This window comes from Lygodium microphyllum, chromosome 27 (assembly GCF_053477565.2).
Source record: "Lygodium microphyllum isolate KBCC chromosome 27, Lygodium_microphyllum_v1.1.10, whole genome shotgun sequence".
Lineage (NCBI taxonomy): Eukaryota > Viridiplantae > Streptophyta > Polypodiopsida > Schizaeales > Lygodiaceae > Lygodium > Lygodium microphyllum.
This window is the reverse complement of record NC_141161.1, coordinates 100,560,132-100,573,102: the sequence shown is the minus strand read 5'-3', so window position 1 is coordinate 100,573,102 and position 12,971 is coordinate 100,560,132. Positions and strand designations below refer to the sequence as shown.

The 12,971-nt window shown below is 42.2% G+C and overlaps 1 protein-coding gene across 1 annotated transcript; it reads left to right on the top strand.

Annotated features, from left to right (window-relative positions):
• Positions 1-1,350: 1,350 nt before the first annotated feature.
• On the top strand, positions 1,351-10,547 carry LOC148012653 (kinesin-like protein KIN-12A). Its single transcript, XM_087668865.1, has 16 exons — positions 1,351-2,335; positions 2,501-2,644; positions 2,721-2,804; positions 2,935-3,060; positions 3,142-3,201; positions 4,207-4,260; positions 4,351-4,443; positions 4,542-4,637; positions 4,757-4,902; positions 5,005-5,154; positions 5,234-5,363; positions 5,746-7,974; positions 8,089-8,187; positions 8,305-8,457; positions 8,552-9,361; positions 9,593-10,547. The coding sequence occupies exons 1-16, from the start codon at positions 1,883-1,885 to the stop codon at positions 10,055-10,057; spliced, it is 5,292 nt and encodes a 1,763-aa protein (XP_087524991.1). The 5' UTR covers positions 1,351-1,882; the 3' UTR covers positions 10,058-10,547.
• Positions 10,548-12,971: the final 2,424 nt, after the last annotated feature.

Here is a 12,971-nt window from a genome sequence, read left to right as displayed (position 1 = left end):
CAAGTGAAAATACGGATTTTGCAGTCCGATGTGGCACAAGCCTTCATCAATACTTGGCAATGCATCCTAGCTAATGTAGATAGGCAATCTAGAGGAGTTAAACTAGGTGATTTGTCCCTTAGTAGAAGCATTTGGCTCATCCTGTTTGCCTATCCATTGGAGTATGAAGGTGGTCAAATCTCTACATGAGAAAGGGTTTGCTCCTTGGAAGGGCATCTGGGATGAGCAAGTTGCCCAATGGCTATCCATGGAGACTATTGCCACCAACAACCACTAGCTTTCTAAGAAAGAAATGGATTGGCTTGCCTTTGTACTCATGTGGAAAAAGGAGGAGTGGCCAATCTCCATTGCAAGAAGGGATGACTCAGTCTTGAACAACCTTAGCAACCCAACATGCAAGCAATTAATCAGTTGTAAATCAGTGTGGGATCTACGGGCTCCCTCCCTAGCCATCGTCCTTAACCTCATGAGGAAGTGGAGGAAAGAATGCCCCTTGCCCTTGGAAGAGGAGGATCAAAAGGGTATGGGGCACCACCCCATCCTTCAGGCTTAATGTTATGAGATGGTGGTTCGTGATAAAGAAGTAGCCCCTACGAGCTCACCTCATGAAGAAGGTCAACATTTCCCCACTGTGCTCAATCTGTGGGAGAGTAGGAGAAAGTGAGAAGCATCTATTTTGGGAATGTCTCCATGTCTCTCTAGTTTGGAAAACGGTTAAGAGATGGTTAAGGAACGCTAATTTGTCTGAGAACTTCAACATGGTGGTTTTTCTCTTTATTGATTATTCCACCTTAGATGATAATGCATGGAAGCTTGTTTGTCTTTTAGCTGTAGTGACACTAAGGTGCCTATGGAACATGCGAAATAATTTTATCTTTGACTCCAGAGTTGTTCCCAAGCCAAATAGTCTTATAGACTAGTTGCGAACCGAGTGTCTAGTTGTACTTAAGTCCTTTAGATCCAAGCACTGGATCTTTAAGCTTTATTGTAGGAAGTTGAGTGACATGGCCTAAGGCCTCGATGCATCTGTTGATGCTGTAACCTTTTTGCTTATACCTTATCAATATGGACCATGATATAAGAAAAAAGTGGAGCCATAAGGGTTTATTAAACCATATTACCACTTGAGCTAGTCAGTTATTGCCAGGTAATTTCATTTTGATTTCCAAAATGTTAGGTTAAAGTTTTTTTTGTATATGCTATGAAAAATAATTTTCTCAAACATAGATGATGATGCAAAAAGGTTCTCTCTCCTAACAAGCATTTCGTGCCAGAGTGTGCACCTGCTATTAAACGTGACATGGAATGCATGGATCCAAAAGAGGCACACCCCCTTTTTTCCCCAAACATTTGAACAAAAGGTCCAACGGCTCTCCCTCTCTCTCTCTCCATCCATCCCCCTCGCATCTTCTTCCTCTCTCCCACCATCCTCTCCTCTTCTCTTTCCTCTCTCTCGTCCAAGCGATCAGATCAGCTGCCCGTTGATTGCTTCGCCTAGGTTTGCATTCCCAGCTTCTGCAGGTTCCAGCGTGGCCAAGAACCGTCTTCTAAGGTTTGCACCTGGCAAATTTCCTCTCAAGATCCAGCACAGTGCTCCATTGCTTCTTGCCGGCAATCTTTCCGTTAAGCGGCGCAGTGCTCCATTGCTTCTTCCCGGCAAGCTTATCAAGGTTTAAGCCGCCGTGCTTCTTTTCGCCAAAGCATATACAAAGGTACAGCTATGGCCTTGCCTTTCACCTTAACAACATCATCGGCTTCCCTCCCGCCAGGGTTGTGGAAGTCCTCTCTCTGACGATGAAGGAACCACAGGACTAAGATTTCACAGGACGGAATCCTGAATCCTTCACATTAGGCATTTTGCTGAACTTCTGCCGCACCCGCCATGCCTCCTCAACACCGCTCTCGCCCTTCCCGAGGTGAATCCCCGCACCGGGAGCCTCTCTCTTCCACTCCTTCTCGCTCAAAGTATACATTTCCCGTTGTCAATACTCCCGTCCTGCGAAGGTCCCGGCACAACACCGAGAACCTGCCTCCTGATAGTGCTCTGAACTTCAAGGCCACTAGTCCTTTCTCGGACGCAAACACTTCTTCGCCTGCTATCAGCAAGTCTTCTTCCAAGTCTAAGCACAATAGTAATGCCTCTCTGCCTCCTCGACCACCTTCTTCGAAACCTTCCCCAGCGACGTCACACCGAACAACAGGAAACAGCAACCAGGACACACAGGGGAGTGCCAAGCGGAAGCTAAATTTGGAAGCTCCAGCGGTTCATACAGAACCGGTCGTACTTGCAAATACTTGCCAATCTGCTTTGCAAGAGCAGGATTCTGGTGTGAAGGTACATTAAGCATGTCATGTTTCACTCTGCATGTAAGTTCAGTAACTGATTACAAATACATATTTTTCAAGAATGACTACAATATGCGCTTTACAGTAATTACCAGGTGCTGTTTGGTTGCAAGGTTTCGATGCACTGTGTGAATTTATGCATGACTTATTCCAGGTAATAATCAGAGTTCGCCCCTGTAACAAGAAAGAAGAGCTAGAAGAGGCAACACAAATTGTTGAGAGAAATTCGTGTGATTCTTTGAGTTTAGGTGATCAACGCTTCACCTTTGATCATGTTGCCGGAATAGATGCCTCACAGGTATGCATCCTTTAGACACAAGTTTACACTTCAAGCAGCTGCATCTCTTAATGTAAGAAGCATTACTTCTTTCCAGCAAACCATGTTTGAGATCGTTGGTTTACCACTGGTAGAAAACTGTCTTCAAGGCTTCAACAGCTCTATCTTTGCATATGGACAGGTAAAATCCATGCTTGTTATGCTTTGATTGATAAGCAAAGTTGATGAGCTTTGAGATGAATTCAACTTGTACTGTGCATCTATTACTTTGTTCTTTTCTTCAAGATTTTAATCCTCTGACATTCGAGCAGACGGGAAGTGGCAAGACTTATACAATGTGGGGAGCTACCCAGGATCTAACAGCTGCTCAACCTTCAAGTGAAGAAAGAGGCCTTACTCTGCGAGTTTTTGAGCGTCTTTTTCAAAGAATAAAAGAGGCATGACACTTGTCACCATGTTTAAGTTTTCTGCAGCATGCTGAAGATTCTCTCACAGCTTAACTGAATACTGTTCTACAGGAAGAGATGAAAAACACTGACAAGCAGCTGCACTATCAATGCCGATGTTCTTTCTTAGAGGTAAGTTGATAGCCTGCTGCAAAAATTTAGTTTCTCTTATTTATGTTGGCAGAAGTTCATACTGCAAGTATTTCCTTCAAATGGCAGTCCCTTTCCTGTCTTTTCCCACTTAGTAGTCCTTTTAACATTTCCTTCCCCTAAAGAATGGTCTCATTTCTGTAATCTTGTTGAAATCTCACCCTATGTTGTGAGTCAGTAAGCTCATGTCTTGTTAAGTCTGTGCTGGATTGATGTCGTTGCTTTGTACTATAAGATATTCCCTGCACTTGTTCCTTTCCTGTCTTCCCTCACAAAGTTTAATTGGCTTGTTGAAATCTGAGAAGTTAAATGTTTCATGTTATTTGGAAACTGCTGCTGAATCGATGATGTTGTATTTATTTTCCATGCCATGAGTTCATGCAACCTTAATGAATCTCCTGCAGAATCATTTCATCCAAGCCATTCGATTTAGCATCCAACCTTGTGAGGGATACCTGATATGCAGAATCATTTCTTTTGGCTTCCCATCAGGCACCTAGCTGTCTGATATGCCCTGCTTTTGGACCTCCGGCATTCTATCTTGTGTATAAGTATGATACTTAAATCTCAATTTTCTGAATGCCACATTGATGACCTTATGTTACTTGATTGCTTTCCTGCTACATCTTTGATGGTGGAATTAAAATGGGTCAAGTCTCCCAATTCCACTATTTCAAATGGTACCAGGCTTATCTGGGTTGGTAACATGGATCAAACCATACTCAGCTTACACTGGTCATGATGGTAGTTTTCTTTGCTGGAGAGAATAGATCATGCTTTTTGACTGACAACTTGAGCATTGAAACTTGCATGTAACTTCAAACCATACTCAGCCTACACTGGTCATGATTTTTCAACTGACAACTTAAGCATTGAAACTTGCATGTAGCTTCAGACATTATGCTGTTAATTGTGATTCATGTGATCTTACCCGAATGTGCAAAAGGAATGGTTAAAGACCCCAATTTGATTGCTCTTCTCATGCAGATCTACAATGAGCAGATCACAGACTTGCTGGAACCTCAACAGAAGGCTCTCCAAGTAAGTTCTGCAGTTTTAATGAGAAATGCAAATGTTCCTAGCAAAGATCTCTTCTGAAAAACATGAAATTTGCTGGAAACTATGTTGCAGGTTAGGGAGGATATAAAGACTGGTGTATATGTTGAGAATCTTACAGAGGAATATGTTTCCAACTATGATGAAGTGTTTTGCCTTATGCTCAAGGTAAAGTGACTTAGTAGGCTGTCTCTTGAAAGAGTTCGGTGACATTTACATATCTTCCTTAAAAATATGCAGAATCTTTAATTGCATTACTTGACCAGGGACTAGGAAATAGAAAAGTTGGATCAACAAATATGAACCTACAGAGCTCCCGCTCCCACACACTTTTTACTTGTGTTATCGAATCTCGGTGCAAGGTAGAGTTATATTTACTGTAAGTTTAAGTGGGAGTTTCCAAACACTGTGGTTGGAACATATATGTTGGTACTGTGATGCTTGTGATACTGATGGTTCTAGATGGTTGGCATATAATCAGAGCATGTCAGATGGTGTGAGCAGTGTGAGGACAAGCAGGATGAATCTTGTTGATCTGGCTGGATCTGAACGACAGAAGCTGACTGGTGCTGCTGGGGAGCGCCTGAAAGAGGCAGGCAACATCAATCGCTCTCTTTCACAGCTTGGGTAATCAGCAGTATAAGTTTTAGTTTTGACTTTACTGCTTTCATGCCAAATACAATAAGTGGAAGGACTGCTGTTAACATTCAAATCTTAAAATTGGCGCAGAAATTTGATAAACATTTTGGCTGAGGTATCACAATCTGGGAAACAAAGACACATACCATATCGGGACTCCAGGCTCACATTCCTGCTGCAAGAATCTCTTGGTGGAAACGCCAAATTAGCAATGATCTGTGCAATCAGCCCTGCAAGCAGGTGAAGCTTATGCTTGTTGAAATGATCTAATGTTTCTTAAGTGACCCAGTGAGCTGAAAATATATGTAATGTTTTGCAGTTGCAAAAGTGAGACTTTGAGTACACTACGATTTGCCCAAGGAGCTAAGGCTATAAAAAATAAGGCAGTGGTCAATGAGGAAACAGAAAATGATGTCAACCTTCTTCGAGAACAGATTCGACAGCTAAAGGTGGGATTTGGAGTTGCACCTGCTCAATTTGGCACCTAGCCATCTTACTATGTCCATCATACAAATATACCAGATTTACTTGTTCATGGAATGTGTACTTGAAGGAAAATTAGTGAGTGGTTTATATCCAGTACATGCAATATCGAATTCTCTTGGTGTATATTGTACAATATGATAGCACATGTATGAGCATAGATGTGATTTAGTGATAGCTGGAATGGGTTTATACATCTGTGGATGTCAGTCTGTTGGATTGCACAACAGATGAAAATAGAAAATATTTGCATAAAACAACGTACACTCCGTGAGGCCGTACAGCTGCTGAGACTAACTTGTGCACTTCAGGTTGTATTTAACATGTGTTTTTTTCCCAACTTTTCAGGATGAGCTCACGAGGATGAAATCAAATGAATCCCAGCCTGGAGGAATTGGTGGCTACTCAACCACGTGGAATGCTCGCAGAAGCTATAATCTGTTAAGGATGAGTCTTAGTCGCCCATTGACACTGCCTCATACAGACAGTGACACTGATGAGGAGATGGAGATTGATGAAGATGCCGTGGAGAGCATTGATGGGTTGAATCCTTCAATGAGTGAGGATGAGTCAACGCAGGCACAGCAGATAAATTCAAACATCAAGCATGATGAGACCCCCGAATATGATGGTTCGAATAGGACCAGCTTGAAATCTTCATTTTCACAGAGCCAGGTAAATGGGACTAACTGCACACTGGAGGAAGATCAGAAAATATTACTTACTCCAGAGACTCTTCTAGAAGAAGCTGCTACTGGTAGTCTACAGAATACTGGTAGACTGGTAGAAGATGCAACCTATCAGACCTCACCTTCAGAAGATGGAAGCCCTATGTTCCCAGACAATATTCTCTCACATGAAGTTGCTTGTACTCTACCCTTGTGCAAAGATGACTTGGTGGTGAGTTCCTTAGATTGTGACAAATCTGGAACTCCTGTATTGAAATCCCCAGTTTTAACTATATCACCTCACGAGCCTGCTGTGGAGAGTGTTGATGTGTTGAATCCTTCAACGAGCGAGGATGAGTCAATGCAGGCACAGCAGGTAAATTCAACTGTCAAGCATGATGAGCCCCCCGAATATGATGGTTTGAATAGGACAAGCTTGAGATCTTCATTCTCACAGAGCCAGGCAAATGGAACTAACTGCACACTGGAGGAAGATCAGAAACTATCACTTGCTCCAGAGACTATACAAGAAGAAGCTGCTACTGGTAGTCTACAGAATGCTGATAGACTGGTAGAAGACATAACCTATAAGACCTCACCTTCCGAATTTGTAGATGAAAATTTATTACTTGCTTCAGATGACAGACTGGTAGAAGACATAACCTATAAGACCTCACCTTCCGAATCTGTAGATGAAAATTTATTACTTGTTTCAGAAGATGGAAGCCCTATATTCCCAGACAATACTCTCTCACATGAAGTTGCTTGTACTCTAGCTGTGTGCAAAGATGACTTGTTGGTGAGTTCCTTGGATTGTGACAAATCTGGAACTCCTGTATTGAAATCCCAAGTTTTAACTATATCATCTCATGAGCCTGCTGTGGAGAGTGTTGATGGGTTGAATCCTTCAACAAGCGAGGATGAGTCAATGCAGGCACAGCAGATAAATTCAACTGTCAAGCACGATGAGCCCCCCGAATATGATGGTTCAAATAGGACCAGCTTGAAATCTTCATGTTCACATAGCCAGGTGAATGGGACTAACTGCACGCTGGAGGAAGATCAGAAAATATCACTTGCTCCAGAGACTCTACAAAAAGAAGCTGCTACTGGTAGCTTACAGAATTCTGATAGACTGGTAGAAGATGCAACCTATCAGACCTCACCTTCAAAATCTGTAGATGAAACGTTATTACTCACTTCAGAAGATGGAAGCCCTATGTTTGCAGACAATACTCTCTCACATGAAGTTGCTTGTACTCCAGCTGTGTGCAAAGACGACTTGGTGGTGAGTTCCTCGGATTGTGACAAATCTGGAACTCCCGTATTAAAATCCCCAGTTATAACTATGTCACCTCATGAGCCTCTGGATGCTCTTCAAGCCCCTATCCAAAGTCTTTCCCCAAGAATCTCCCCCCTGGTACAAGATGCAACCTTTCAGATCTTGCCTTCAGAATTTGGAGATGAACATATGGCAGCTGATTCCACAAGACAATCTTCCCTTAAAGACAAAGCAAAAAGAAAACCACCATCAGTAAGGTCTTCTTTGCCATCTGGCAAAACCTTATCTTCTCCTACCGATCGGCTGGCTGAAAGCCTCCGCCGAGGGTTGCAGATCCTTGAGAACCACCAGAAAAAGGTGGTTAACTCACGGGCATCAGTAGTGCGGTTTTCTTTTCAAAATCTTCAGTTGGATAAATCAAAGCCCAATGCAGTGGACAAGAGCATACAGACGTCCCCAATGTTCTCTCCTGAGAAAAGTCTTGTGCCAATTTCAAAGCAACAAAACTTGAATGCCACTGAGCAGGCTGCACTCATATCGGTTCAGCCATCTGATACATCGAGCTGGGTAATAGTGGCTGCTGATGAGCCAAAAACTCCACCTGCAGCATCCAAAGTTCTGAATCAGGTATCTATGTCTGTTTCAAATAACTGTTATTCAAGCATTTTGTTTCCTCAGCAAATTTTTGTTGTGCTCCTCTCTTTATGAATTCTAAAGAACTATGGTGCATGGTCCATGCAGAGGGTTGAAGCAGTTCTTGCAGGAGCTATCAGGAGGGAGCGTGCTATGGAGGAAACTTTGAATAGGAAAAATGCAGAGATTGAACAACTGAATCGTCTGGTAAAATGCTCCTTTAATTTTGTTATTTGCTGGAAAAATTGCAGTGCTAATTTCCTCTTAAATCTGTAGGTTAATGGTTCTTTGGAACAAGGCCCCCTAATAATCTGTTTCATGCAGGTACGGCAGTACAAACATGAGAGGGAGTGTAATGCTGTACTACAGCAGAGTTTGGAGGACAAAATTACAAGACTTGAGAGTCTAATGGATGGGACCATGCCCACTGAGGCTTTTCTGCAAGAAGAATGGTCTTTCCAGCTTAATGAATACAAGGTTAGCCCTGCAATCAGAGTAGTCTTTGAGAAATTTGAGATTTTAGAGTGTATTGAACAGAGGTTGATGAGGAAAATTTCCTGATGCTTTACAGATTTTGCAAGAAAAGTACGATCATCACCCTGAGGTGACACTTGCAAAGATAAAACAACAGCGTCTTTGTGATGACCTTGAACAATACCGAAACTTCTATGATTTGGGAGAGAGAGAAGCTTTATTAGGGGAAATCAGTGAGCTGCGTAATCAACTACAGAGCTATATTGAGTCAGAAGCACCAAGATCTGGAAAGAAAAAATCTATCACTCCACAAAAGAAGCAAGATTCCTTGGAAAACACATCCATAATTGAGCCCTTGGCAACATCTTCTTCCGCTCTCACAAGTGAAAAGGAGAGTTGTGGGAAATGTGAAGAATTGCAACAGCAGTGGGCTCATCAAGAAAATGAGTGGATGGTAGTGCTTGATGAAATGCGCATCGAGATTGAGGATTATAAGCAACTTGTCAGGAAGAAACAGCATGAATTAGAGGGTGAACACCGCTGCGCAGATGAAATGAAGGAAGCTCTACAAATGGCCATGGAAGGGCATGCTCGGCTGCTTGATCAATATGCAGAACTGCAAGAGAAGCACATTTCTCTCTTGGCTAAACATAGGAAGATAAGAGACGGTATGGCAGATGCCAGGAAGAGGGCTGGAAAGCTGGGTTTTCTAGGAGCTAAGTGGTTTGAAGCCCAGGCAGCAGAGCTTGTAGCACTCAAGCTTGAGCATGAGCATGAAAGGAAAATGGCAAAGGAGCAGATAGAGGGATTGCAAGCCCAGGTGAGAGACACTGCAGATGCAGTGCAGGCGGCAGGTGAACTACTTGTTCGCCTCAAGGAGGCAGAAGAGGCCGTGCTGATAGCTCAGGTGCTTTTTTCCTGCATTTTAACTAACCGTTTCTGTTTGCATTGCTTGGGTATGGGCATCAATTTTTCGCCGAACGGTAATGAGATACTTAAGTTTATAAGCGTTTGAATGGAGTATAGACATCAATCGATTCCATAGACCCTATGCTAACCACGCACTCCACAGAATTTGTAGATTTGTCTCGGTTAAAATCGGAAGTCTCTAACTTGGTTTTGTCTACGGAATTTACAGGATGCTGCTGCACTTGCAGAGCAGGATGCGGATAAGCTACATAGGGAAATTGAGAAGTTGAAGAGGAGGCATTCAACAGAGATTGCTACCTTGCAGCAGCGTCTGATGGAGGCCCGGCTGCGGAAGTCGACAGTATGCCCTATGTGTGCCATGGCCGAACGTGTGAAGTTCCAATTCGTGGAGGTGGATGCAGAAGAGCATGAGGCAGCTCTTGAGGCGGAGCACCTTGCAGCAGAGACTGCAGCGGTTGCAGCATCAGCCTCCTCATCAATGCCCTTCCATAATAACAGAGAAGATTGCTACTTAGGGATGCTGAGGGAGGAAGGAGAAGGCGATGATGACGAGGTACAGGTTCACCAAGAAGAGCATTTCCCGGAGGTGGAAGAGGAGTTTAACTTGGGTCATAGCCGTGTGCTGGAAATGGATGACCGATGGTATGACGATGTCCAACAATGCAATTACTGAGTATCTATGTATCATCTTGTGTCTGCAACAACCCGCATGCTCTCTTGACCAGTAAGAGATAACTCTTGTCATATGAAGAGGGCAGGCCTCGTGCCCTTGGTCCGAAAACAATATCCCCCCTGTGATGGCCATTATCAATCGAGCTTAATTGTACAGTGCGTGTCCGTGGAAGGAGTCGGGGCAATGCTTCCTACTCAGAACGAAGCATAGTTTGTGTTTGTACATCATTCTTTCATAAAACCAACCTATTATTTCTTTGTTGTTGTTTTTCTACCGGGGCTTTCCTGTGGGGCAACATAACTTTTTAATATTTGTGTTTGACGTGATTGATCGATTATGCAAGGTTCGAAATGTGCTTTCTATTTGACCTTCTGAAAAGGAGAACATCTTCCCCTATTTTTTCAGAAAACTCCATGTGAATATCAAATTAGAGGCAAGGGTAACGGTATAGATCCTTGCAATTGTTGAGGCCTATGATGGCACCCACACTTTTAGCCCCTTTAAAAAGGAAATGTATACTTTTTTGGGCAGATTTTATTTACATGATCAAAGGTTCCATCTCTTGGTACATGTTTATTTTATCACCTCCCTTAACTACAAATGCCTTTTAATCAAGGTTATCTTATCGCTATATTATTTTGGTTGTAGGTTCGAAGCCTCGAACCTCCTCATAGGGCTTCTCAATAACCCTTTCCAAACATCCCTTCCTCCCCCTCTCTCTCTCTCTCTCAAATTAAACCCCCACCCTCTCTCACTTATAATATCTGTCTTTTTCCCTTCCCATTTTTAATTAAAAGCCCCTTCCCCCCCCCCCCCCCCCCCCTCTCTCTCTCTCTCTCTCTCTCTCTCTCTCTCTCATTAAAACCCCTTTCTCTCACGTATAATCTTTCTCCTCTTTTTAATTAAATTCCTCCCCCCTCCCCCTCCCCCTCCCCCTCCCCCTCCCCCTCCCCCTCCCCCTCCCCTCATGAATTCCAAAAAAAATGGCCGAATCATATTTGAAATTGATATTGAGAATTGACATCTCCATTGCCAAAGGAGAGAAAAAAGAGAAAAAGATGGAGGGGGAAAGAGGATAGTCTTTTTAAAATTAAAGGAGAGAAAAAAGAGAAAAAGATGGAAGGGGAAAGAGGATAGTCTTTTTAAAATTAATTTTTTTCTCTCTCTATCAGCTAGGTTAAAGATTTTAACTTGAACTTTTTAATTAAATATTTTAAAATTATTTTTAAATTTTAAAGAGAAGAAAGAGGAAAGATGGAGAGGGGGGAAAGAGGAAAGAGAAAAGTCTTTTTAAAATTATTTTTTTCTTTCCTCTTTTTCCTCTCTTTGATGTGTAGGGCCTAGACTCTCTTTCTCTCTTGCTCTCCTAATTAAATCAAACTTCTTTTTATCAAAAGTCACCTTATATAAACCTTTAAATTTAAACTTTTCTTTAAATTAAACATTTCTTAAACATAGTTTTTCACACACTTCAAGAGGGAGATAGAAGAAGGAGAAGGATTAAAAGAAGAAGAAAGACAAAAAGACAGAGAGAGGGAGGGAAGAAGAAAGAGAAAGATAGAGGAAATATAAACTTTAAAAGAGAAAATAGGGGGAGAGAAAGGAAAAGAGAAAACATAGTGAGAAAAGAGAGTGAGAAAAAATACTTGAGAGAGATAGGGGGAGAGAGAGAAAGTAAAATTAAAAGAAGGGGAGGGGGAACAGAGAGAAAGAGATTTATAGAGAGAAAATATAAAATTTAATAGGAAAAGAAAAAAGGAAAGGAGAGGGGAGAAGAAACTCTCTTAAGGTAGCCAAATGCCTTGTCATCTAATTAGTGGCACGCATGAATGGATTAACGAGATTCCCATTGTCCCTATCTACTATCTAGCGAAACCACATCCAAGGGAACGGGCTTGGAAGAATCAGCGGTGAAAGAAGACCCTGTTGAGCTTAACTCTAGTCCGAACTTTGTGAAATGACTTGAGAGGTGTAGAGTAAGTGGGAGCCTTTGCGCAAGTGAAATACCACTACTTTTAATGTTATTTTACTTACTCCGTGAGGTGGAGGCGGGGCTCGGCCCCTGTTTCTGGTCTTAAGGCGCGCTCGCATGCCAATCTAGGCGGAAGACATTGTTAGGTGGGGGAGTTTGGCTGGGGCGGTACATCTGTTAAAAGATAACGTATGTGTCCTAAGATAAGCTCAACGAGGATAGAAATCTCGTGTGGAACAAAAGGGTAAAAGCTCATGGGGAGAACAAAAGGGGCAGAGAGAAGAAAAGCGGGGAGAGAAGAAAAGGAGAGAGAAAAAGAAGAGATACTTTAAACACACACAAAGAGAATTATAGAGAGAAAAGATAAAATTTAAAAGAAAGAGAAGAAGAAAAATTTAAAGAGAGAATGAAGAGAGAGAAGAAGAGAAAAAAGGAAAAAAGGGGAGAGGGAGAGAGAAGGAAAAGAGAGGAGAGAGGGAAGAGAGAAGAAAAAGAAGAGGAAAAGAGGAAGAGAGATGGGGGAAAAGAGGAAAGAGAAAAAGTATTTGAAAATATTTTTTGAGAAAGAGAGAGAAGAAAAATTTAAAAAGAGAATGAAGAGAAAGAAGAAGAAGAAAAAAAAGGAAAAAAGAGAAGAGGGAGAGAGAAGGAAAAGAGAGAGAGAGAGGGTGAAGAAAAAAAATAGAAACAAAGAGGAAAATGAGGAGAGAGAAAATAGAGAGGAAAAAGAGGAGAGAGAAAGATGAGAAATGAATTGTTGAGTGAAGTTAACTTCACTTGCCGCTTCAGGACAGCGAAGCTACCACGAAGTGGCCGCTAGCCTTCCGTATGGGAAGAAAGAAATACCCAAAAGCCAGTTGAGACCCTCATAATAGCAGTAAAATTGCCTCCAAAACTGAGTGGTGATAGTCGCTTTTGTTGTTGCAAGAAATCGAGGGATTG

What these genes read in the sequence shown, in the direction of transcription:
- LOC148012653 (XM_087668865.1), top strand. Translation starts at nt 1,883, where the DNA reads ATGCCTCCTCAACACCGCTCTCGCCCTTCCCGAGGTGAATCCCCGCAC. An exon ending in CTATCTTTGCATATGGACAG is followed by an intron (nt 2,805 to 2,934) that starts GTAAAATCCATG and finishes ACATTCGAGCAG; the next exon opens with ACGGGAAGTGGCAAGACTTA. An exon ending in CGCTCTCTTTCACAGCTTGG is followed by an intron (nt 4,903 to 5,004) that starts GTAATCAGCAGT and finishes AAATTGGCGCAG; the next exon opens with AAATTTGATAAACATTTTGG.